This window comes from Apteryx mantelli, chromosome 9, assembly GCF_036417845.1.
Source record: "Apteryx mantelli isolate bAptMan1 chromosome 9, bAptMan1.hap1, whole genome shotgun sequence".
Classification (NCBI taxonomy): Eukaryota; Metazoa; Chordata; class Aves; order Apterygiformes; family Apterygidae; genus Apteryx; species Apteryx mantelli.
In genome coordinates this window covers 12,208,080-12,230,589 of record NC_089986.1, presented here as the reverse complement: position 1 = coordinate 12,230,589, position 22,510 = coordinate 12,208,080, and the positions used below count along the sequence as shown (strand labels likewise).

The 22,510-nt window shown below is 42.1% G+C and overlaps 1 protein-coding gene across 5 annotated transcripts in view; it reads left to right on the top strand.

The window, feature by feature from the left end:
• Positions 1 to 22,510, top strand: part of DIS3L2 (DIS3 like 3'-5' exoribonuclease 2) — a 204,414-nt gene that overhangs the window by 92,752 nt on the left and 89,152 nt on the right. For all 5 annotated transcript variants that reach the window (XM_067301734.1, XM_013941819.2, XM_067301738.1 and 2 more), the window contains one exon: positions 9,760 to 9,839. In XM_067301734.1, coding sequence (XP_067157835.1) covers positions 9,760 to 9,839 — 80 coding nt within the window. The remainder of the gene's footprint in view (positions 1 to 9,759; positions 9,840 to 22,510) is intronic.

Genomic DNA, 22,510 nt, shown 5'->3' with positions numbered 1-22,510 from the left:
TTCCACTACAAAAAGCTAGTGTTAAGTAGAGCAAGACTTACTCAGCTATAATAGGATATGCAAAAATGCTCTGGTTTCTGATGGAAACTGAGAAATGGTTTGTTTAGTGAATATATAAGCAACATTGCTACAGACCTGAATGTCATCTTGGCATGGAGTAGAGACACAAACAGGGCCAGATTATGATCTCTGCCCTCTCACTGGGTACTGAGCTGTTCTGTGACTAATTTAATGGTCTCCATAGGGAGATATAACGTGCACAAAGGATTACTCAGTGGTGTCTCGGGATGACAGATCTAGTTCCTTTCTAACTGGGTTGATTCTAGAAGATGGTGATGGATGTACCTGCACTGGGTAGTTCTGCTATCCAAACTGTCTGGGGAACAGTACTCTTTTTGGATCAGTGAGAAGATCTAGCATTAGTTCAATACCCAGCCATTAGCTGAGTAAGTAAAACTCAGAACAAAATGGAGCTCCTGTCAGGGTGATGTGATTCAGCTCCTTGATTCTGATGTTCAGTTGTCTTCTTCAAGGCCTCCTCTCTGTTTTCATAACATTTTCTACTACCCTACACTGAAGAAAACAGCGATTGTGGTGGCACTGTTTTGTGCAAAATGATGCATGCTGTTTGCTGTCAGATGCTGCTGGTACCAGTGGCTGATGTGCACAGACACACTGGCAACTTCACTGATATTTTTCCTTACAGGAATGTGTGTGTGGTCATTGGAAGCACAGCGTTAAGCTGAATCAGTGGGGTGTAGTTGGATACCATTACTGTGTTCTGATATTGGAGGCCATCAAAACTAAGCTTGCTTAGTTAAGAATTCGTTATGCTGAAGAAACCAGTAATAATTTTGCAGCTAAGTTGTTATATATACAAACTTGTTCTTCCTGGCTGCCTATTTTATGGAGAGGATAATAGAAGGAGGTGAGGATAATCTTAGATCTATTGGAGAACATGTTCATTTCTTATTTGATTCCACTGTATTACAAGGTGGGCTTTAACTGGGTATGATGAGCAGAAGGTGTCCTGTCCTCTACATATGTAAATATGAAAGTGGTCCAGTTCAGAGGTACCAAGTTCTGCTACTTCCCCTGTTATTGGAGTGGTTTGCTGGTGCTGTTGTCTCTCTACAGGTTGGATATCATGTGGGTAGGTACAGGATGAGGAACACAAGTGTCGGTGTCAACCCTGGTATCTGTCTCTGATGCTGTAGCTGAAGAACCCCACAACCACTTCAGGATATGAGGCAGTATACCTCCATTATGGCATTCCAGGGATGATCACTGTAGGACAGGCTTGTCGTTACAAGGAACACCACTTTACTTATGGCCCCATTCTGATCTTGAATGATGGGAGTCCCCTTTACACCTATTACCAAATCCAGTGTTTGCATTAGGGTCTTATCCCAGCCCACCCTTTACATCTTTGCAGTGCTCTTTCTGTCTGCTTCTTATCTGGTTGTTGTGAGTTGGGTTTTGTCATATGTGTAGAAAATGATGCCTGCAGGACAGAGTGCCATAGTCAAAGTCTCAGTGTCATGATTCCTCATGTTACAGGAGAGGAGGACACTGTTGTCGTCAAAACCAGGCAAAGAGAAAGAGGAAATCCTCTTTCTCAGTCTTTGCTGTAAGATTTGTTCAGAGGTCTAAAGCAGGCCTGACCTGTCCATCTGCCCTGAAGATTTGGGGTGACTGGGTCTTTGTTCCTAGGTTATTGTTGTATTCTCACTCTAACAAGAAAAAAAAGTCATAATATAGATGGCACACATGAAGATACTCTGTCTGAGGCAGAGTTGTACTTCAGACATCCCAGCATGCAAAAGAAGTGGGGCAGTCCAGAAAAGACTAACAAAAATACCCTGGGAGTTGAGGGATTGATTTACAAGGAAGGATTAACTGTTCAATGTGTATTTGCCAACATTGAAACTAAAAGTTTGTGAGAGATGTAGTAGTTAATAGTTAAAATATGTGGACCAAAGTGAAGAAATGAGAATCATTTAGGGTGGTGGAAGGATAGAAAGGGGTGTTATGAGAACAAATAAGGTAAAACAAAAGAAACCTTTCCTGTCCATCCTAAAATAGACTGTAGCTTTAGATTGCTAAAGAGCATATTGGAAACTCCATCACTAAAGATGCTTAATATTGTACTGGAGAAAGTCCTTGCAGACGTATTGTCAAGAGTAGTCCAGCTCTGACCTATGGGGGTTGGATGACCTAATGTCTCTTCCATTTCTAGCTCTGTGCATCTATGATTAAAGTAGTTTATATAATGCAAGTGCATTTTCAATTACACTCCACCTTCTTGCGTGGGATAGTGGTGGTGCAGAAACCTCATTATATTTGTGGCACAATTACAGCATGACTTGTAGGAAATATTGCTTGTACTTGGTCTCTCAGAGACTCTCTGATCTCTTTCATATATATGTTGGCTTTTCAAATAGTCTAGTTTTGTTACAGGGCTGCAGTGGTTTTTTTTTTTCTACTTCTTCCTTACTTTGAGACCATAAATATATAGCAGGAATAATTGATTCTGTTTCAGCAGTCCAGTGAGCACTCCTTGGAAATGTTTCGTGTTGAAGATGTGTAATAATATATCAGGAGTCATTGTCAGCCGCTCTCTTGGACCAAAGTCTGCTTTCTGAACCAGAACAGGACATTAGCTAAAACATAAACACAGGGATATTAAAAAGAACAGTATTGACTTGAGATATAAAGTTGAGCTTTTGATGAGTTGTATGCTGTGCTAGGTTTTTCTGGGGCTTATACAAACAGTGTTTGGAGGGGGCAGTTTTTGCTTCCAATTATTTTATAATTTCACTTCATTTTGAAATTTATGCACCATGCAAAAGGGGAGAATTTCGTGGTATGTCATGTGTTTTTGTTGGTGTGTTACAGGGCATTCAGAGTGCCATCAGAGATTTGTCAGGGTACTTCTATTGCATGCTTTTTTTTTTTAATATATCCCTTTTAAGAATCTGTCCTGGAAGCAGCCACCCTAGGGTTTCAGCTAAAATCTGCCAACGTCAAGTGTGACAAATGTGGTAGACGTTGCACGTAATAGATGTCTTTAGGAGTGGGAGGTTGAAGTCTCTAAAATGTTCAGGCAAAGATTTTTCTCTGAAATTTCTTTCGGAGAAAGAGTACTTCATACTCATTGAGTGGTGAACATCAGCGGAATTGGTCCCATGCTTATTGGCACTTTTTAACAAACCTGTGCAGGCACTGTGCTTGAGCTGGGTTTACTTGCGATTGAAGAATGAGATTGACTTTTGTGGTTGCCATAACAATCGGACTGTTGTGCGAAAAAATGTTTGTAGCTTTCACTGGAGTGAGTTGACAGCTCTAGGATGCCTGTTCCCAAATTAAAACAACTGTTTCCAGCCCTGAGAAATGATGTCTGTTTAACTTTTCCAAGATGGAGCTCAGCAGGGTCTTAGAAATGACCTGAAGAGCTTAAAGATTCTGAAAGTACCTTTGCTGCTTAATTTTAAAATGCCAGCTCTGAGCTGAAGTTAATAAGGGTAAACCAGGATGCTGAGCTTTCACTCCCACTAGGCTATTGTATGTACTCACAAAGTGAAGAGAACAGGACAATCTAGACAGTCCCTAGAAGAATGTAAATGCATTGCAAGTGTCTAGACATGCAGTCACTCTTGCTGTAAATGTAATCTTAAAGAAGGCTTGCAATGCCTAAACTTTAATAAACAAAATGATGGTCATTGCTTTCTCACCTCCAACTGCTAGTCTGCAGCTGCAGCAGTCTGGTCTTCAGGAATACATAATGCTTCTGCAAAAGGTTCAGCTTTGGTGCTTCAAGCGCCCCTGAATGACTAGAGGGACTGTGGGCTGCCCCAAGCGTGGGGCAGGACAGAGTGGTCAGCATGTGGGTAGCCCCTGAGCTGTGTTTGCATCTCCGGTTGTACAGTGTGTGCATGTTGGGAATTCACAGCCAGCAGGTTTCAGCCAGCTTTTCTGTGCTGGTGGATGCCATGGCTTCCGGGAAATTCTTTGTTCTGTTTTATAGTTGTTTTGGCTGAGCTGATTTTCATGAGTGGCCAGTAAGCATTGCAGGAGACTGCCTCAGTCTAAAAGTTGCCCTTGGGAGAAAGCCAGGGCAGGGAGATAACTAAGGGCCGTGTTCAGGCACCTTAATTCCACCTAAGCTCCTTTGCCTGGGTCTCCGGTTGAGAGGGTTTTTGGTGGCTCCCTGCTCAGCCCCTTCCTTGGGTGCTCTGCATGACTGTCAGAGGCACCCAGCTCTATTGGGGGCCCAGAGACTTGTCAGTCTCAGTGCAGCCTATGACCCTCACCTGGAGGAGTCCAAGTTCAGGCAGGTGGTAAATCTGGGGCTTCAATCCAAGTGACTTGTGTCAGCGGCTGCCATGGCCAGGGACAGGAAGGGTGGTGATCTGCGGCACGCAGGAAGAGCGTGGGCATGCTTAGCCTGCCTGGCTGACTTGAGGGTTTTCTGATGCGCTAATGGGTATGTGCAGTTCTCTGAATTGCTCTTTGTTATGGTGGTGACAATTTGGGCTCAGTACCTCCACTGACAGCTTGATACACCTGCATGCTGCTGGCTGCAAAAGCTGTCCGGTTGCGTTAGGCAGGCTTGCGTGGCCGCGTGGTGCTGCTTCGTTCGCTGTGTGCCAGCTGTCACTTTCTTCCACCAGCAGCATCAAGTTGCTTTACAGAAAATCCCACTGGGAACACCCTAAGTTTGCCCAATAACCGACCGTGCCAGGAACCTCGCCTCTGATAGAGCCTGAGCCATGGCTTACAAATGCAATGCTTCATCTTGATCCAAGTAGTCTTCCACTTGAATGAAGATGGAGCCCTGACCAGTGGGACTTGTAATCTCCTTGGGTCATAGATGTTTATGTTTTATGGCTAAACTTTAACTGAGCTGTTGAATTCTGAACAGTTTAGCTGGCAAAAAGCTAATATAATTGATACATTGTACCAAACCTTCCAACACCAGCTGTACAGCATTTTCTCTTCTGATTCTTGCAAACACCATTGCATGGATGTACTTATTTGCATAGAGAAAAGCAACTACTGTTGCAGACCTGTGATCTGTGAGTGTTTTAATTACCGTGATGGTAATTCTAGCGCACTGACAGACTGCTCTTACCTCCAGTGCTGCACTAGCCTTTTGTTTTAAGTCCGGTTAAAGGTAAAAAGACTAACTGCTCTGCAGATATGCTTGTCTGCTTTAATTAAGCTTCCTTAAGCTGTGCAAAAAAAGCCACACTTAATTAGCTTCCCTTAAATTAGGATTGATATACCAGCCTGTATATGTGCATGCTGTCATTACTGTCTAATAAACTGAGCTTTCTGTTCTGTGAGTTTTTTTCCCGGGTGGCTGATTTGAAAGATGGCAGCAGAGTCAGCATGTGAGCTTTGTCTTTAGCAACATGCCCAGACTGGCAGGGATGCGTTGGTGGTCATCAATCTGTGTCAGGGCTAGAGCTGGCTGTGTCTGTGCTCCCGGATACTGTCTGGGGATGGCAGGGTCTGTGCAGTGTGCGTGGCATGCGCTTTCCTGTCCTTTTCTTGCAGGTCCACCATGCTCAACGCGAGCCATTCCCCTAGCTCATGGACATTGCCTAGCTCTGGTGCCCAAAGCCCTGTGGCCGCAGGAGAAGGGAGGAAAGATTTTATTCTTCCATCACCAGGAGCTCCATGCCAGAGCAAGTTTCCCTCTGCAAACTTGCATTAAACAAGTTTTGGATGAAGAAGCTCCTATGGTCAGTGCGAGGAGGCCGGGGGTTTCTTAAAGGCACATGTTTATCTCTAGTCCTTTTCAATATGAAGACCGGAAAATCTCTTACACTCCATGTGTGTCTTTATCTCCTAAGCCAGTTTCCTTTAACTTCCAAGTTGTGTGTGTGTTGGAACAAGTGAACTTGGAACATCTCATTACTTTTACAAAGTATGTTTTGATGATTTTAAATGAATAAAACAGATTTTTATTAGGTGTAATGACAATGAGAGATGGCTCCTTTGGGGCTTTTAAAGAGGGGAGAGAGAGGGATGATCAAGCTTCATAACCCACAGGGTCACCTTGGCAGCCTTCCAGAAGCTAGAGACGGCTGCCAATTTGTATTTATCTGTGGTCAATGCAAATGTGCATGAATGCAGCCACGATATTTGCTTGTGCTTAAGCAATGTCTTCGTTAGCAGGTGCATGAAAAGTACTGTTGCCTTGAGATTTAGTCCTACAACCTGCTGCAGGTTGGCTTGGTTATACTCAGAAATGTGGTCTGATATCTCTGCGATCCTTTGTGCCACAGCCTTAGGGATGTTGTTCAGACAGACAATGTGGTCAGTGGAGGAATTTGAACATTAACAAGAGGATTTGCCACATAGCAGGGAGCAACGTTATTTCTTCATCCACATGCTTTTTGTCAACTGCCTCCAGGGTCCTCTCTGTGGATTCGTATAGGAGTGGTTGGAGTGAGTGCCAAGGGAGGGGGACAGTTTGCAGGGCAGTGGGCAGGCTGCACTGCCCACACCCAGCCTTTCCTCCCTTTGCTTTTCATTGCGTTGCAGTGATTTGCTCTGGCATGAGAAGCGGATCTCTGAGGCAGTCTGGAGATAACAGGTGATACTGGTAGGACTGGAGGAAAAGCAAAAGGAGATAGCTGAAAATATGCCTTCCCCTGAGACTGTTCCCCGGGGGAGCACCTGTGCTGGGTGCCACACTCACTTTCTTACACACCAGCCCTGGTTCCTATAGCTGTCTGAAACTTCTCCAGGAATAAAAACTGAAAACCAGAAATGTAATTTCTTACACTTAATGCAATTACTGGTGATCAGAATTTGCTAAGAAAACTCTTGTTAGGTGTATTCCTTTGCACCAGAATTATCTCACTGCTATGAATTTTGAGCTCTGCTTGAGAATCAGTCTCTCTTGTTCCCTTGACTGCCTGGCCACCAGCTCCGCAACATGTCTGCAGGGTCCTTCTGCCAGGGAACATCATTCCCTGGGTTACTTGTTCAGTGACTTTCTTACCTCACCTTGCAGTCTGTGCCCAGAATAAACTGCCAGTGACAAGCTACAAGTTCAAGTCCCTTGAGTAGTTTTAAAGGAGAAGCCAATTTGAGCCTGGTGGTAAAACACATCCCAGCTGTACTGCATATAGAGGCTTGTGAGAAATGCTAAATCATATTTATATTTGTCTGGATATCTTTGCATCTGTGAAGTTAAATATCTCAGCCTGAGAGCTGTCTGTGCCTGCAGCCTGCATGCCGAGAGGCTGCTCTGAGCCAGGCCAGTGTGTCCTCAGCTGCAGCAAGCTGTGCACGAGCCGCTCCACGGGGCAGGTGGGGTGTCCGCACCACTGTCCCAGCAGGTTTGGGGTCTCTGAACTGGGGCCCACCACTGACCTCTGCAGTAGATTTGACTCGCCAAATCCATCTCAGCAGAGCAGCCCATTAGTTGCTACAATTGTATAAATGCGTTCAGAATTTGGCACTCACCTATTTATGCTCACTTCTTTCCAGGGCAGACTGCAAATATGCACTTTGTTGAAACCAATCTGCTAATTCTTAAACTGCCTGCCTGGAGCTACGATTCACAATGGGTGGCAGATGTTTGTGGTTGCAGGCCCCAAACATCTGGGATAAGCTATCTATTCCATTGACACAGGAACCCACATTTTCTTTGAAGAAGCTCCTAAGCTTTTTTCATGGATACTTGTCAGTGTAAAGCAAGCCATCAGTTTCCGTTCAGTGCTGTTCTTTCAAATTAAGTAACTCAAAGGAAGATTTACTAGATATGTCCGTGGGGTAGTTACAGTGCCAGGTTACTGTTGCCTTTATACTGTATGAGTTGGTGGAACCTGGTGCATCAATACCTGCATGCTGGCATACTGCACTAGTGCTATATCTGTCTATGTATCTATGCACATGTGCTTATAAATAGGGCTTTTCTGCAAGCCTTTAAGTTGGTTCATTTCCAGTGCTGGATAGCTAGATAGCAACAGATCAAAGTGTTGGTAAAATTGAAAATATTTTATATCTTTCAGTATCACCGTCTCTGATTTGTTTGGATGCAAGTGAAGGGCAGAAACCAGCATGCATGCTGGGGATTAAGGCAGCTTTGCTATCCTGTCTGAAAGCTCGCATATTCTAAAAGATTTTCAAAGTCTCAAAAGGGAGTGAAGTGCTTTACTGATTTTTATGTCTTTGAAAACTGCTAGTTAGTGTGCCTGGTGGAATTACCTAAATGTAGGCTGCCAGCTGTCTGCCACCAGCCAATACCACCCAGAGCATTTAAGTACTGAAGCGATAGGCCTGCAAAGATTGAGCCCTTGCTCTCACTGTGCAAACACCCATGCAAAATGACTAAGACGTGCTAATTCCATGTGACACTTGCTCCTTTAAAAGCTCACTGTGACTTCTTCCCTCCCACCTCTCCTACTCCAGGAGTACATTGGCGGTTATGCTGTAAGGAAAATAATATAGTTTCTCATTATATATCTGCAGAAGCCAGTTGCTGGGTCTTTGTGTGGCAAAAAGAAAAGAGGAAAGGAAGCAGTGCAACGTCTGTTCCTTGGCACTGTCAGTTTATACTGCTGTGCTTGAGGATTTTTTTTTTTTAACTGGGGAGGGGCTGAACTATTCTCAAGATCAAGGTAAAATCAAAATAAACCAGCAACTAGCCCCATCTTTGTTAGCTCCAACCCCATAATCCAAGCGCTGCTTGGGTGAACCCTGCTGCAGTCCAGGTGGCTGGGCATGAAGTTGCTCTAGGGCAGCCCAGAGTGAAGGAAGGCCCTAAAGCAGGAGTTCAGGGAGTTTCGCGTGGTGGGTGCTTCAGGCTTTGGGTCTCACTGGTGCCAAGCTGTGCTCTTTTAAACACGATTCCTGAAGTCAGATGCTATGCTTTGTCTCATCTCTGTGACCTTAGTCTGTAGCTGTGGCCCATCTTCCTTTGCTCCTGGTGTCCCTGCTGCTCTGCTATGGAATGTACACGGTTGCATATGTATATATGTGTTCCAGGGCAGGGACTGTATATTCAAGGTACTGCCTATTATATTACCTTATGAAAGGTGTTCAGCTTTTCCTAAGCACCAAGAACTTGATTCGCTAAATCCAGTTGATTTGGAGCTCTTTCTCTGTATAACTTTCTTAATGTTTCCTATTGAACCTGGTTTTCCCTTTGGTGTGTAACGTGCAACACAGATGTTGTAAAACATTGCACACTTGGAGTGTCTTTACTGAGACCAAAACTCTCACTTTTATTTTCAGCTTGCTTTGTAAATGTTTCACTGCCTCTGCTCCATGCTAGCTGTGCTCATGGAGTTACAGCTGCTATGATATCTGCTGTTATGCACAGGGTTGTGGGTTATTTGTTTTCAATTTAGTTTTGCAATTAGGAACAATCTTTTTTTACTCTAGCTGTAAGACGTCAAGACTTTTTCCTGCTTGTTTCTTTAGAGTGAACTTGATCAGCTAACTTGTTTAGTTTTTGTGGAGGAAAATCAGGAATGAGATGAAAGCTGTTAAAGGTAAACAGTTCTACCAAACAAAAGAAAAGAAAAAAAACAAGAACACTTCACTTGGCCAAAGCCTTTTTTTAGATTAGATTTAGACTTTCAGATTAGATTGGAAAATGTTTCAACAGCCTGAGTCTTCTGAAAACATCATTGTTGTTGTCTGGGTGTCTCTGATGATCTTTCTGTTTTGATGTTGTCTTCATGACTGGAAGATAAATTTTATTTCTTTTGGGTTTTTTTCTTTCTTGGATAGGAAAGAATGTATTTTCACCATCGACCCATCAACTGCCAAAGATCTTGATGATGCTTTGTCCTGTAAACAACTCCCTGATGGTAAGAGATATATTTTACAAAACATTTCTCAGTGTTTATATTCAGCAGTTGACATTCGTGTATATAATTTGTCATGAAGTATTCTTTACCAAATATGAGTAGAGTAATAAACTGGTTTTTCTCCTGTTGTTTTAATTGCCTGTTTTGAGAAACCTTAGAGCAGATATCTTCAAGCTGCAGTCTGAAGATGTCTTGGTGTCAGGAAATACAGAACCAAAATGTTTTGTATAATCAGAGCTGTAATTTGGTTTGAGCAGATCTCAGCTGTCTCCTGTCGTTATGGGAGTTACAGCTGAACAGGTAATATTCCACTTTTGCACACTGAAGTCTAGCCAAACTTTGACCCTGATGACGCAATCTCTGGATAAAGGAACCCAGTTTTTTGAAGGTCACTGGCTGAATTGCTTCTTGGTGTTTGTTTATGGGACTCTGGGAGTTGTCAGATGAGCCTTATAAGTTGTGTTACTCTTCTCACTGCCTTGTAAGTTTTCTCTTCTGCCTTATTTGCACTTTTATTATGCCATAAGCCAACAGAACAGAAAGGAAAGCTTCAGAAGCCAAATCTTGATGATTCTGACTTAAGGAACTTCTCTCTTGTAAGCTTGCTTTGCCATCCAAGTTCTGCTCATTTAATTTGATGAGATCCAGTAACAGACTTCGTTTAGAAATATTGGATGACTTGATTAGCACATCCCCTACTAATAAAGAAGATAGTGACTTTTTTTGTGTGCTTAGCTTTCCCTGTTCTTGTTAATCATCACAATATGATGGTATCAAAGGCATGATTCCCTGGGTTTTTTGGTTGATTTAATTCTGTGCAACATTGCTAATGAATTGTTGTGTTGTTTAGACACAGCTACAGTATAGTATTATAGGGCTGTAAAATTGATACAAAATCAGAGATGAAAGAAAATTTGAGGCCAATAAAATTATTTCTAATTATATGGTATGGTAGCAGTTCTGAGGCAAGATTAAGGGAAAATTGTGGTTCTATTCCACAGAAAATTTAAACAGTCTTCTTGAGAGTTCCTAACCTTAACTCTATTCTCCCTCTTTCCACTTTGTTTTCTGAATTATCTGTAAATTTTCAGCGGTGTTGTGCGCCCACAGTCAGAACTAAGGCATTGAAACTCTGGCTGCCGAGCCTCTGCTGATCGCATATGCTTGGGTTTTAGAAGCTACACTAAATGGGTTTGTGGTACATACATCTGCATTTTTCTCTTATCCATAAGCCATTTGGACAATGCATTCAAGGAAAGGTATCTGTTTGAACAGGAATTCTTTCTTCCTGGAGACAGCCTACAAAGCCAGTGCAGGGATATTGGTCATATTTGGGACTTGTTGGTCTATCTGTCAACTAGGGATGTGGCTGCACTCTAAAGTCTGCCTTATCGCTCAGACCCCAGCTGCAGAAAATGCTCTATTAGGCCTCTTGCTGAGATCTAAAAGGAAAGAAAGGTAATTTCACAAAAAAGATTCTCTTTACTTGTAATATTCAGTCAGGAGGATTCTAGACATTACTGGGCTGTTACTTGACTTGTAGCATGACAATCAAAAATCCACTTCTGATGCAAAGGTAGCTGGCTGCAGCAGTCTCCCACATGCACATGCCCTGACTGAACCTCTTTGAAACAAATCCCTCCCATGCAACCAAACTGAGAAAAAACAAATGGAAGAAATTAAAAAATATATATCCCTTCTGAGTGGACTTCATTCATGTTGCTGCTGTGCTCTGCCAGCCTTCCCTGCTTTGTTAGTTTTTGCTCTTCTCTGTACAGGCACAAGGTAGAGGGAGCAGCCTGTGAATGGAGGAGAAAGAAAACACTCAGGTCTTCTTGACGCATTTATTTCTGACTCATCCTTCTCTCAGGGAACTGTATCAGGCCTGTGCTGGCTTCCTGTAACCTCCAGATGAGGATTTTCCCTGCCCTTCCCTAAGCATCTGTGAAGGCCAAGGAGTATGTAGAAAGATCGTGTCAAAGCCATGCTTTCAGGAATTGTATGTATTTGTGTATAGCACAGGAGTAGGTACTCTCCCAGGATACCCTGTTATTTCAAAGGCAGAGACAGCACTTCTCTGATCCACTTATACCGGGAGGACAGAGGATGCTTCTGCAAAGATGTACTTCTGCTTGCCAGGAATAGCAGTCGGTTGGGAAAAAAAGGTAAAATGGACCAGTGTAGGCATAACTGAGCCTGACTACAGGGAGCGTTTTGCACTGAGAAGGTCTGCAGGGCTCAATTTCTCAAATAAAACAAGAACTAGAAAGTACAGGAACCTTTTTCCTCTTTCAGGTCTCCAAAATACATATTGCCAATGTAAGTGTTTTAGAAGGGACATGAAGAGACCCAGGAAGAGCAGGGAACTGTGTAATTGTCTTCCTGAGAGCAAAAGTAAAGATTTATGTGACTTGTATCCAAAGTTTATAGAATGGGAAATCTAGTTTGCATTTAGTGCTCTTGAAAGTTTGAAGTTCTTCTCAGGACCGTTATGCACATTGCCCTTTCTTCCAGATGAGCCTGAAATAAGAAAATCCAAGAAGTGTAAAAGCAGACAAGTGATTGCACCCGTAGGTGACTGTCCCAGCCCTAAGGCCTTTGTTTGCCCCCACATATCATTTTCTATGAATCATTAAGTGTTAGTCTGCTTGGAGGAGCCCTCGGTGTGTCGAAGCTCTGCCCCTTTCCTGGAGCTGCACGTTCTCCAAGAGGCTTGTTGTTCCACCTGGGACTTCTCACACAAGACGCTCTGAGCCAGAGCCTTCTTTGAGAGATCTAATCTTTGCCCATCGTGAGTATCATGCCCTCTGCTTCTCCTTCCAGCATGAGATATGCTATGAGAGCAGTGCCCATGCTCTGTCCCAGCACTGCCTCTGCCTTAAACCAACGAAAATCGGTCCCTTGAAAAGCCAGTTTTCATTGCTGGTGAATGTCCCAGGGACCAGGTCTTAAATGATGGTAGAAAGAACAACCATGGAAATCCATGTTCTTTTATTTTGAAATCTCTTTATTGTTGGTTATTCTGATAAGACCTTGTGGCTCAGAAGGAAGGAAAACAGGTCTTGATGGTCTTTGTGGTTAAGAACAGTTAGGGAGGGAGCAGAGGAGTCGAGTGGAAGTGACTAGCATAAAAGGCAGGAGAGATACTGCAGGAAACCCCTCTGCATCCTTTGAGCAGACGTGACTGCCGTCTGGCCTGCTCAGCGGGGGTTCCCAAAGGGGCAGAGGAAGGAAATCTCAGTGTTGTATCTATGCTGCAACATTTGTTTAAACATTTATTTAAACTGTGAAATAAATGTGAAGCAAAGATGTCCAGTCTGGTAACTGTAATCATGTGCATCTCCATAATTAGAGCTACTGATGTCCTGCAAGGAAGTGCTTGCAGGATTTTTTTATAGGAAGATGAGTAATAAGAGCAACATAAGAGCTGTACCGATGAAGGACTCTTCTCTATTCTCGTCCCAATGTGCTGCTATTTCAGAGGCACAGACTTCATCCAGCAATTCATGAACCTTTTCCTGATCTACACATTGTTTTGTGGGCCTCCTATAAAGGGTATTTGTTTCACATGCAGTTGGCAGTATTAGTTATATTCTTTTTTCCCCTTTCTAAGGTGTCACCTCAGAGACATAGCTGCAGAGCTTGTTGCCCAAGATGTAATATACCAGAGCTTCATCTACAAGGTACTAGATCCTCAGCCCCAGGGTATGAGCATCAAATAATATGTTTCTAGCAGAAGAAAAGTGACAGAAATGTGTGTGCACATATGTTACCTGATATGTGTGCTCTTCCCCACAGTCCTTATTTTGCATTCTTGTGGGGAAATTGGCATTTTGAGTTAGTTCATCACCATCTGCCCATTCCTGGAAGGCACTGGTCTGTGCCTAGATGGAAATTCTCTCTGAATCCCAACACTGGGGACTTCAGCCCTCAGACCTGTCCATTGCAGTTGGCAGGAGACATCCAAATCCATCTTGGAACACAAGTTCCTAGAATGCTTTCTTGCATGCATCACTCACTGTGGATCTGTTACTTTTTGGCCCACAAGAAGGTTATAGTCTTACTCGATGATTTTCTGTCTGTGGACTAGTGCAAGACTACGTGGACTACTACTATAGGTCCACCAAGTGTGGCTCAGAAAAGCAAATGTATAAAGCCATCAGCATGTGTGATTTTTTTTTTTAAATATCTGCACTTTGACTCCAAAATTTTCAGATATTTATGAATCTGGAAAGATTCAAAACCAATGCTGAGACTCCTTTGGGTTCACTTTTTTGTGTTCACTTACTTTCAAAGCAACTTTTGTTCTCAACTCTCCTCTGTTAAGGAGAGCTCCTTATGGGCTCCTCAATCTTGTGCTTACTAGAGCCACTTGATATATTTTAGAGGTACCCTGAGGATTTCTGGCTTTAAAAGTTGCTGTAGTAGCTGCAATTATTTTGACAAAGAATTGTTTTAGAGGTTAAGAGCTCAACCAGGGCTGGCAAGACGGCATCTCTCGTGAGGGCAAAGTTGTGCTAAGAGTTAACACAGATTTTATTCCAAACGTAAACCCGGTAACAAGAAATTATTATTTTTTCCATCTTTTTTGCCCATATGTAAAACACTTAAAAAAAGCATGAGCAAACCACATGTCTGGCATCCTCATATGTCAGGAGATCTCCAAAAATCAACAGCGAAAGCAGTACCCAATTCAGAAAACGTCCATCTCTGAAAGTTTGTAGCACCTATAAGAACTACAAGAAAAAAGAAACCACTCATTGCCAAAACTCCTGCTAGCAGACAGCTGAATGAGTGCGTTTCATAAGATTTTGAAGAAAAATTGTCTTTGTCCTCGAGCATTTGTTGCTAACTTATTCAAGACTGGCAGCTTCTTCCCCTTCGAAGGGTCTTATGCAACATGCAGAGAGAGATAGGGGACTATTTTCACACCTTTGCTTAGTTTTAAAACTTGGCAGTGTAACCTTTTTCAGTTTCAGCCACTGGATGGAGGGTTTACTTAAGCTGCATACTCAGGAAAAGATGGAAGGGAATTTTTTGCACAAGTAGTCCACAAACCTTTCCTGAGGGAGCTGCCCAGTAGCAGAGTGTCACTAGGAAAGGAAGCATGGGATGATTGTGGGAATAGTTGTATTTTTAATGGAGCTCGCAGTAAGATACTGCAGCAGTTGGAAACGTTTCAGGGATATATGTCTTAAGTGGGCCAGTCTGGTTTTAAGAGCATTTTATATTGCAGTCTGCTTTTGATTAAGTGTCGTGCTCCTTGTTACTGTTTAATGATAGCAGTAGGGAGGTAAGTTTGCTGTTCACATTTGTGTGTGTATTTTAATAAAAGATCGGCCCAATAAAGAATAAAAATAGGGTTATTTATGTAACAACTTTAGAAATATGAGCAAACTGTTCTCCATTTAGATGACTCAGCATAATCTTGGAGTAAAAGATGGATCTGGACTGCAGCTCGTTTCTACAGCATTTGTAGAGTTGTTTCAGGGTAGTTTGAGATTTTAAACAAGTTCATTTGAGTCAATACTCTTTTGCGATGCTTTCTGCACATATTCTAGCAAGTTACTGCAGCTAGAAGCATCTAACAGAGCGTTTCTCAGTTTCTACAAATATTGCAGAATATTTGCAGAAAACAAACCTCAGACTTTCAAGCCTGAATGTTTTCCTCCAGAATGCAAAGGTTTAAAGATTTATTTTCATTTCATCGTATATGAGCATGCCGTGTGACCTGCATGCCCAAGTGGAACCGGGCAAATTTCATACATTTGCCAAATCTCTGGGAACTATTTGCAAGTATTGTTTGGTACATATCCAGTAATGTACACAATTGATACAGTTGCGTTGTGCTTGAAAGCTACTTGCTAGTAGGCACAGAGATCGAATTTGAGAAATTTGAAGGCAGACAATCTCATCTAGTGAAATCTCAGGGTGTGACAGGAAAGGAGTTATCAAAATCACCAGAGTGTGTTTCTGAGGGCTTGTCTTACCTGTGTCCAGATGTCTTGATGCTGATTTCAAAGCAGTACTGTGGACCATACAGGCAGCATTTCTGTACATCTTTTTGTCTGTTGACTGATGACTAGCATGGCTCCCTCTGTTGTTCTGCCACTCCTGTATCCCTATGCTATTCCATAAATTAAGTAACTTAAATCTCTAGGACGAATTGTGATAGTGTAGAATAAAATGTATTGCACTTGCTGTTTGCCTTAGGTTTTTCCCTCAGTGACATCAGCTGTCTGTATTTTGGAGCAGGGTCCTATATATATACATTCATTGAATGACCTGATCAAATGGGATTTTTACAATGTGCAACCCCCAGTTTTTCCCCTTCCCTTCAAATTCCTTTACCCTGTTGGTGAATTTAAATAAAATATACCCAATGCAAACAGGATAAAAATCTCATTGTGTTTCTCTAAGTGTCATGAAAATGGTTTCTAAACAGAGAGGAGAGAGTCTCATAATGACCCAAATCCAGAAGGGAGCCGCCTTTCCCGCTTAGCAGACACGAGCAAATATACAGTGGGCTGCAGTTTTCAGAAACAGATCTGAAGAGAATGAGGATTTATGTCTCTGCTCAAGGAGCATCTTTCATACTTGGTAAAAACCAACCAACATTTTGTCAAATGGTCAAATTATCCCTTGTCTGCTACAGGCCTACTGACAATGGGGCTGCTTTTCTGAGTTCTCGTGGACACCTTAGTAGACAGCCCCTAGTGAGTGAGCTCCAAGGACTTATGCCTGGAGTACACTTGTAGAGCCCCGAAAGCCTTACAGCGTTCTCTGCCATCTCAGGTGACCCCCTGCCCTTCTGCTCCTTCTTGTCCTCATTCTTACAAAAGTTGTTTTCATTTTGCAAAGTTCTGTGCACTTACATTTTGCTTTTTAACACATGAATACTCCCTCTTCTATTCAGCTTTCTCCTTCTCGCTCCTTAAGGACTGCGGAGTAAAATTTTTTCTGCTTTAGCAGCACTGATATGGGCACTTTCAGCTAATCCATTTGGTTCCTGCAGTACACAGTATAGGAAGAGTTTGGCATTTGGGTCTTGTTGGATTGAGTTGCTTAAGATAAACACTGAAAAATGGACTAGAGTTGGAGCAAAAGTTACATTATGAAATTACTATGCTTCCTTCTTTGTAAGTAAGTGTTTAAGATCAACACATACCAGACACAGTTTAGGGAGAAAATGACCGAAACACCACATCAATACATAAGTCAAATATAAAATGACCATAAATTACAATTTACTTAAAAAGATATATTGCCAAAGTCAAATATGGGAAAAATAAAGATAACATACAAACAGCATGATTGTGCGTAACATTTGGTCAGTTTTTCCTTTGGTATCAGACATAATTAGCTCAGCTCTCCTGTTACCTGCTGATTAGTCTAGTGCGTTTTTGTTCAGGATCTATGTTGTGTCACTAGGAAAGTGAAAAAACATATTGCAGTGATTAGAAACAGGTACATTTCTTTCCATCAAGAGTTTGTGGTTGCAGATTCTTTGAAATACGCAAATACACTCAAGTCTGTGCCAAATCCAGATCACTGCTGGGTAGTGTGCTCCCATGTAATGCTGAAGGAATTGCACCATGTACAGTACATCTTGCCTGTTGTTTTAAAGTAACACAGCATTGTCTCTGAAAACACATCACTTCCAATTTCCGAGGACATGGTTGAATGGAATCAGAGAGCCGGATTGCATCATATTTCCTTTACCAAATATTTCTCTTGAAATCAGTGAGACAACTCAATGGTATAGGGTTCTCTTCAGCTTGAATGAAGATAGAGCAGATTGCCCCAAACTAATGTAGTTGAAAGGAGAATAGACCGAGCCTAACCACCAGACATGTGTCATTAACATAAGTGGTAAAGAGTATTAGGAGTAGATTAAAAAAAAAAAGTTTGGATTTGGTTGGAGTGTTGGTTGTTAGAATATAATTTGTTAAAGCATTTCTTGTGTATATTTTAAAGCTATTTATAAGAAGATTGGAGAGCTTTTTTTTTCTTAGCATAAATGATGAGGGTTTGATGATAATCTCAATTCATATTTATTGCAACAGAACTTTGTATCAAGTTTAGATACTTGATAAAGATCCCATCCTTCTAAAACCTTTACATTTGAAAACAGCTATCAAATGAAGATAAGACACAAAGAAAGCAGTAGGGAAAGAAGGCGTGGGATTAAAACAATGTGAATACTAAACTGTCTGTAAAGGACTAGTCTAATGAAGACTGTGGCTGTAGTACATGCAAATAGACATGCAGGTACCAATAGGATTATTCTTAAAAGTGCATTTATTTTCCTGCAATGAGAAGAGATGCTCTGGGCAAAAGCACTTCTGGATCATTGCAGTTCATAAATTCAGGACCTGGGACAATTCCACAAAGCATTTATGGATATGGACTTGAAAACAATAGTGCCCAATTGTATACTGAAGAAAATAAAAGGAAAGTATAGAATTGCCAATAAGGAATTGGGTAATGGGGCGAAGATCCAGAAATTCGTGTACAAACAGAACTAATAGCACTGGTCCTCCATCTAGGATTTCTGTTCACTGCAAAGGACCTCAGGGACCAGGAGGATCTTTAGAGAAGAAGCACAAATGACAGGTGATGATCAGATAGAGCTAGAGAAAACAGGATTTTTCAGTAAATTAAGCAGATAAGAATCAGAAGATATGTGAGGAAGATGAACTTTAAAGGGTGTACAAATGGCTAAGAATAAATTCCCACACAGTTAACTTTAGTCATGTGTTCTGTTGCATGCAGACACCAAAGATGTTATTGCTGAAGCATCATGCTTTATTATCGGCTTTCTAAAATGTCAGGATCCCTCATAAACTGGGCTATTGTTTTAACTTTAATTTATTGCAATGCAGGGGTTTAAGAACCTAGCTGAATAGGGAGAATGTCTTCTTACAGCATAAATCACTACAGTATGCAATTGTTGACTATTATGTAGTTATGCAGAAAGTGTAAAACCAGGTGCAGATAGAAATATTTTGGAAATCTTTCCAAAAATTAATAGGAAGTTGGACAGCTGAAAGTAAATTCTCAGCACCTGCCTTCTGTTCTCGAAGTTGAAATGTCAAGGCTGTTCAGTGGAAGTAACTTGTATGTGTTTGGCCTAGTACTAATTTCCAAGGTCTCTTTGAATGCCTGGGAACATTCACTCTCAGCCTAGGTTTGCTGTGTTCGGTATAGATATGACAAAAGAGGCTGACCTAGCATTAGAGAGAGGCTGATTCCTCCCCACTCCAAACCTTCATTTCAGGAACAGGATGACATCCTACACCCAAAATGATTGTAATTCATGTTGAAAGCTGCTGGGTGCCACTTCCCATCTCTTTAAATTCAAAGACTGCTGATTTCCTGATAGAGTTAGCCTCTTGAACAGGACTTGGAGTAGTAATACAAACAATTCATGACGCGAATGCCTGAAATTGTCTGTTTAACCTTCATCGCATTGGCTGGGAGCCTCGCTGTTAAGAGAGCGTTTGAGAGAGCTAATCTCAGTCTCCTTGGGTAACTTCTATCTACCAGCAAGGAGTGCTTGCTGAGCTGGCAATGTGAGTTCACAGAAGCACAGTCATCACCTCAGTGACCTGCTTGATAACTTGTCTTAGTGAAGATCTGAGAGCTTAGTGAAGAGCTGAAGATCCATGTGCCAAGCGCTTGGGAGAGACCCAAAGTAGCAAAGGTTCATGTTGAGCCTAAGTTGCAAATAGTCATCTAGATGTTCTCCCTCAGATGACCATATAGCAAGCACTGGCATTCAGTGGATAAATCAGATATATTTGAGGTTCTTACTTCCCCTTCATTTTATTCATTGCACTTGGATCTTGTGAAGAAATCAATACCACTCATAACACATCTCAGTGGAACTTGCTGTTTTGGCACCTCACAAAGTTTGCTAGGCACTTGTGCAGGCACAGAGGAAAAGAGCTTACCCTTGACCCATTGCAGTCTAAATAGATGCCAGTGTAGAAATGGGGAGAACACCTGCACAGGCAGAAGGTGGGACATAGGAATTGCTAAATAAGGAATCATTGCGTCTGGTCTCAGTCCACTGTTGCTGGCCAGATGTCAAAGAAATGGTACAATCTTCCTTTCCATCATTACACTGTCCCTCCTCAGTTGTTCCAGGCTCTGGCCTGGCCTGACATTTGCTATTAAGATACCTGTGCTCTGTTTTCATCTGTATTTCCCTGCTTATTTCTTGCTCAGCAGTGTGAACAAATCTTTGTCATGTACTTATTCTATTGGATATCATTCTCTATGTCCTTCAGTTTGCAATTCAATACTTTATCTTGTACATGCTGTGTAAATTCTGTCCTTTTAAGTATTTGGTGCATTCCTCCTCATTTGGAGAATTCCTCCTTTGTGAAAGCATCTGACTTAATGGTGCAGTGGTTACATTTGCATAGAAGAGTTCATTCTCCTCTGAGTTACTGCCTCAGGTTTGGTGGTAGTTTTCAGGACTGGCATAGGCTGTAGGTGTGTTGTGCATGGCAGCATTTCCTGTCACAAGCTGATGAAGAAGCAACACACATTTCTGGTGACCCACAGGACAGGATACTAGTGTGTTGTGTTTCTCTGCCCTGATGTTTTGATACGTTCTGTGAGGTTTGGAGGCCCATCTTATGATTGGTCACCAGCTAAGATGTTTCCAGCTCATGGAAGCTGGAAGCTCAGGGACCACTACCATCACCGAAGGATCTACCCGATGTTCCTGGGAGAGGGCTGACCCTCCTGCTCTCCTGAGAGCCCAGGAACACCTCATGCTGACCACGAGCCCTCTCAGAGCATACACTTCAGAGCTATGCAGCATGGGGGAATACGTTCTTCACAGCGGCTTTAAATGCTAACCTCAGCCAAAGTATTTGAAACTGTACTTAACTGATTTGACTTGTGCTGTTTTGTGTATAAAACTCAGGGGTCTGTAATGTGCTATGTGTAAAGTGCTGGGACAACTCATGTTATGGAGGTGTACTGACTTTGGTTTGCAGGACAAAAGGTAGCTTTTAAAGTCTATTAACAAGTGGTTTTAGAACACTGAGTGCTTAATTTATTAGCTGCTACAGACAAAAACCATATGCAATTCGTATGGAAGACCTGTGCCCAGCATTTAACTTAATAATAGATAAAGTCTCCTCATAATTCTGAAACTATTTAAAGAATTACTGATAGCTCATGGAAAACTCTGGAAAATGTTCCACTTAGAAACAGTTCCTTTCCTAGCACATATTTCTGCTTTTCATCTTCACTTGTCCTTCATTGCTAAAGGCACTTAGTGAACACGTGATTTCTGTTTTGTACCCTACCTGGAGCCAATCCCAAACTGGTTTGTAAAATCTTAGTCATTTCCATAACATTCAGTTGATACCAGAGATGAAATGACCAAAGGTCAGAGGAGTTATGAGACCTGAGTAAAACAGTGCCCTAAAAGTACAAAGCAGGCAGGAGTTATTCTGGATTTTACTCATTTATATCCCTCATTGACCTTTTAACTTAAAGGAACAAGCCAAACGGTTTGTAATGGTTTATTTTTGTGAAATGCTCTGAGTATTTCCTTGTTCTCTCAAGATCTCTGAAGGCATCACTTTGCAACATTACTGTTTGTATGGGTGGTGTCTCAGATACTTTCAGAAATGGAGGAAGTGCCAAGACTTTCAGTTTGGGAGAACTTAACCTTTGAAGATATTTTTTTCCTTGTGCTTGCATGATGTTTCTCAGTTCAAGAATGGAGGGCAATCTCATTCTGCTAACTTTGAGGGTTGGGTCCATCTTGCAGCTGCTGAATTTGTGCAATTAAGTGAGAAAAAGCTCGACTTTCATTGTCTTTATGTTCCCACAGCCCAGTTCTTGAAGAAAAGAATGTAAACATGACCTGTAAAGGCAAAAGTGCTAAAAGATAGAAAGGAAGCAATTTTAAAAATTATGTTCTGAAAAGCGAACCAAAAGCCCAGGCCCAGCCCTTTTGCTGTTTCCAGTCTGATTCACACATTTGGAGTGGCTGGGTTGACGTGCTCTGTGTGTGGCTGCTCCCTCTCCTTTTGCGTGGGAATATGCAGTCCAAGGAGTTGGAGCCCTGATGTTGGCTGTGTCTCCAGATGCTACAACCCCAGAAAAAAATGACTAAGCAGAGTTCAGAGTAGAGCTCAAATGTCTTGAAACCTTGGCCAGGCTGCTCCTGATGGTCTCAGAGTCTCTCTGGGTCTGGTGAGCAAAGGGAGCCAGTTCTGTGGCACCTTTCTCATGCAAACCTTTAGCACAGGGGCTTGGATAGGGACATTTTCTGCAGACCAGGCTGGCAGCAGAGCCTTGAAAGTACATGGGATCTTGTGGATCTTTACCCTTTAGAGGGACTTCTTATTTGTCTGGGCAAATAATTCCTCCCTTTTTCAAGTTGTTGCAACGTTTACTAAAGTTGTAAAGTCTCCTTTCCGGCCACCATTCAGATCTGCAAGTCTAAGAAGCGAAGGAACCATGGCTTTGTTGGAAGAGCTGCGGATCCATGTACCAGGGACTTGTCCCACTCGTCGGGCGATACAAACCTCTGGTCCCTTCGCCGGAGTCTTGTCTTAAAGTTATGTCAATGAAGAGGCTTTTTGAGAAAGACAAAAGCTAGTAATTGCTTAAAGAAAAGGAAAAGGCATAATTAG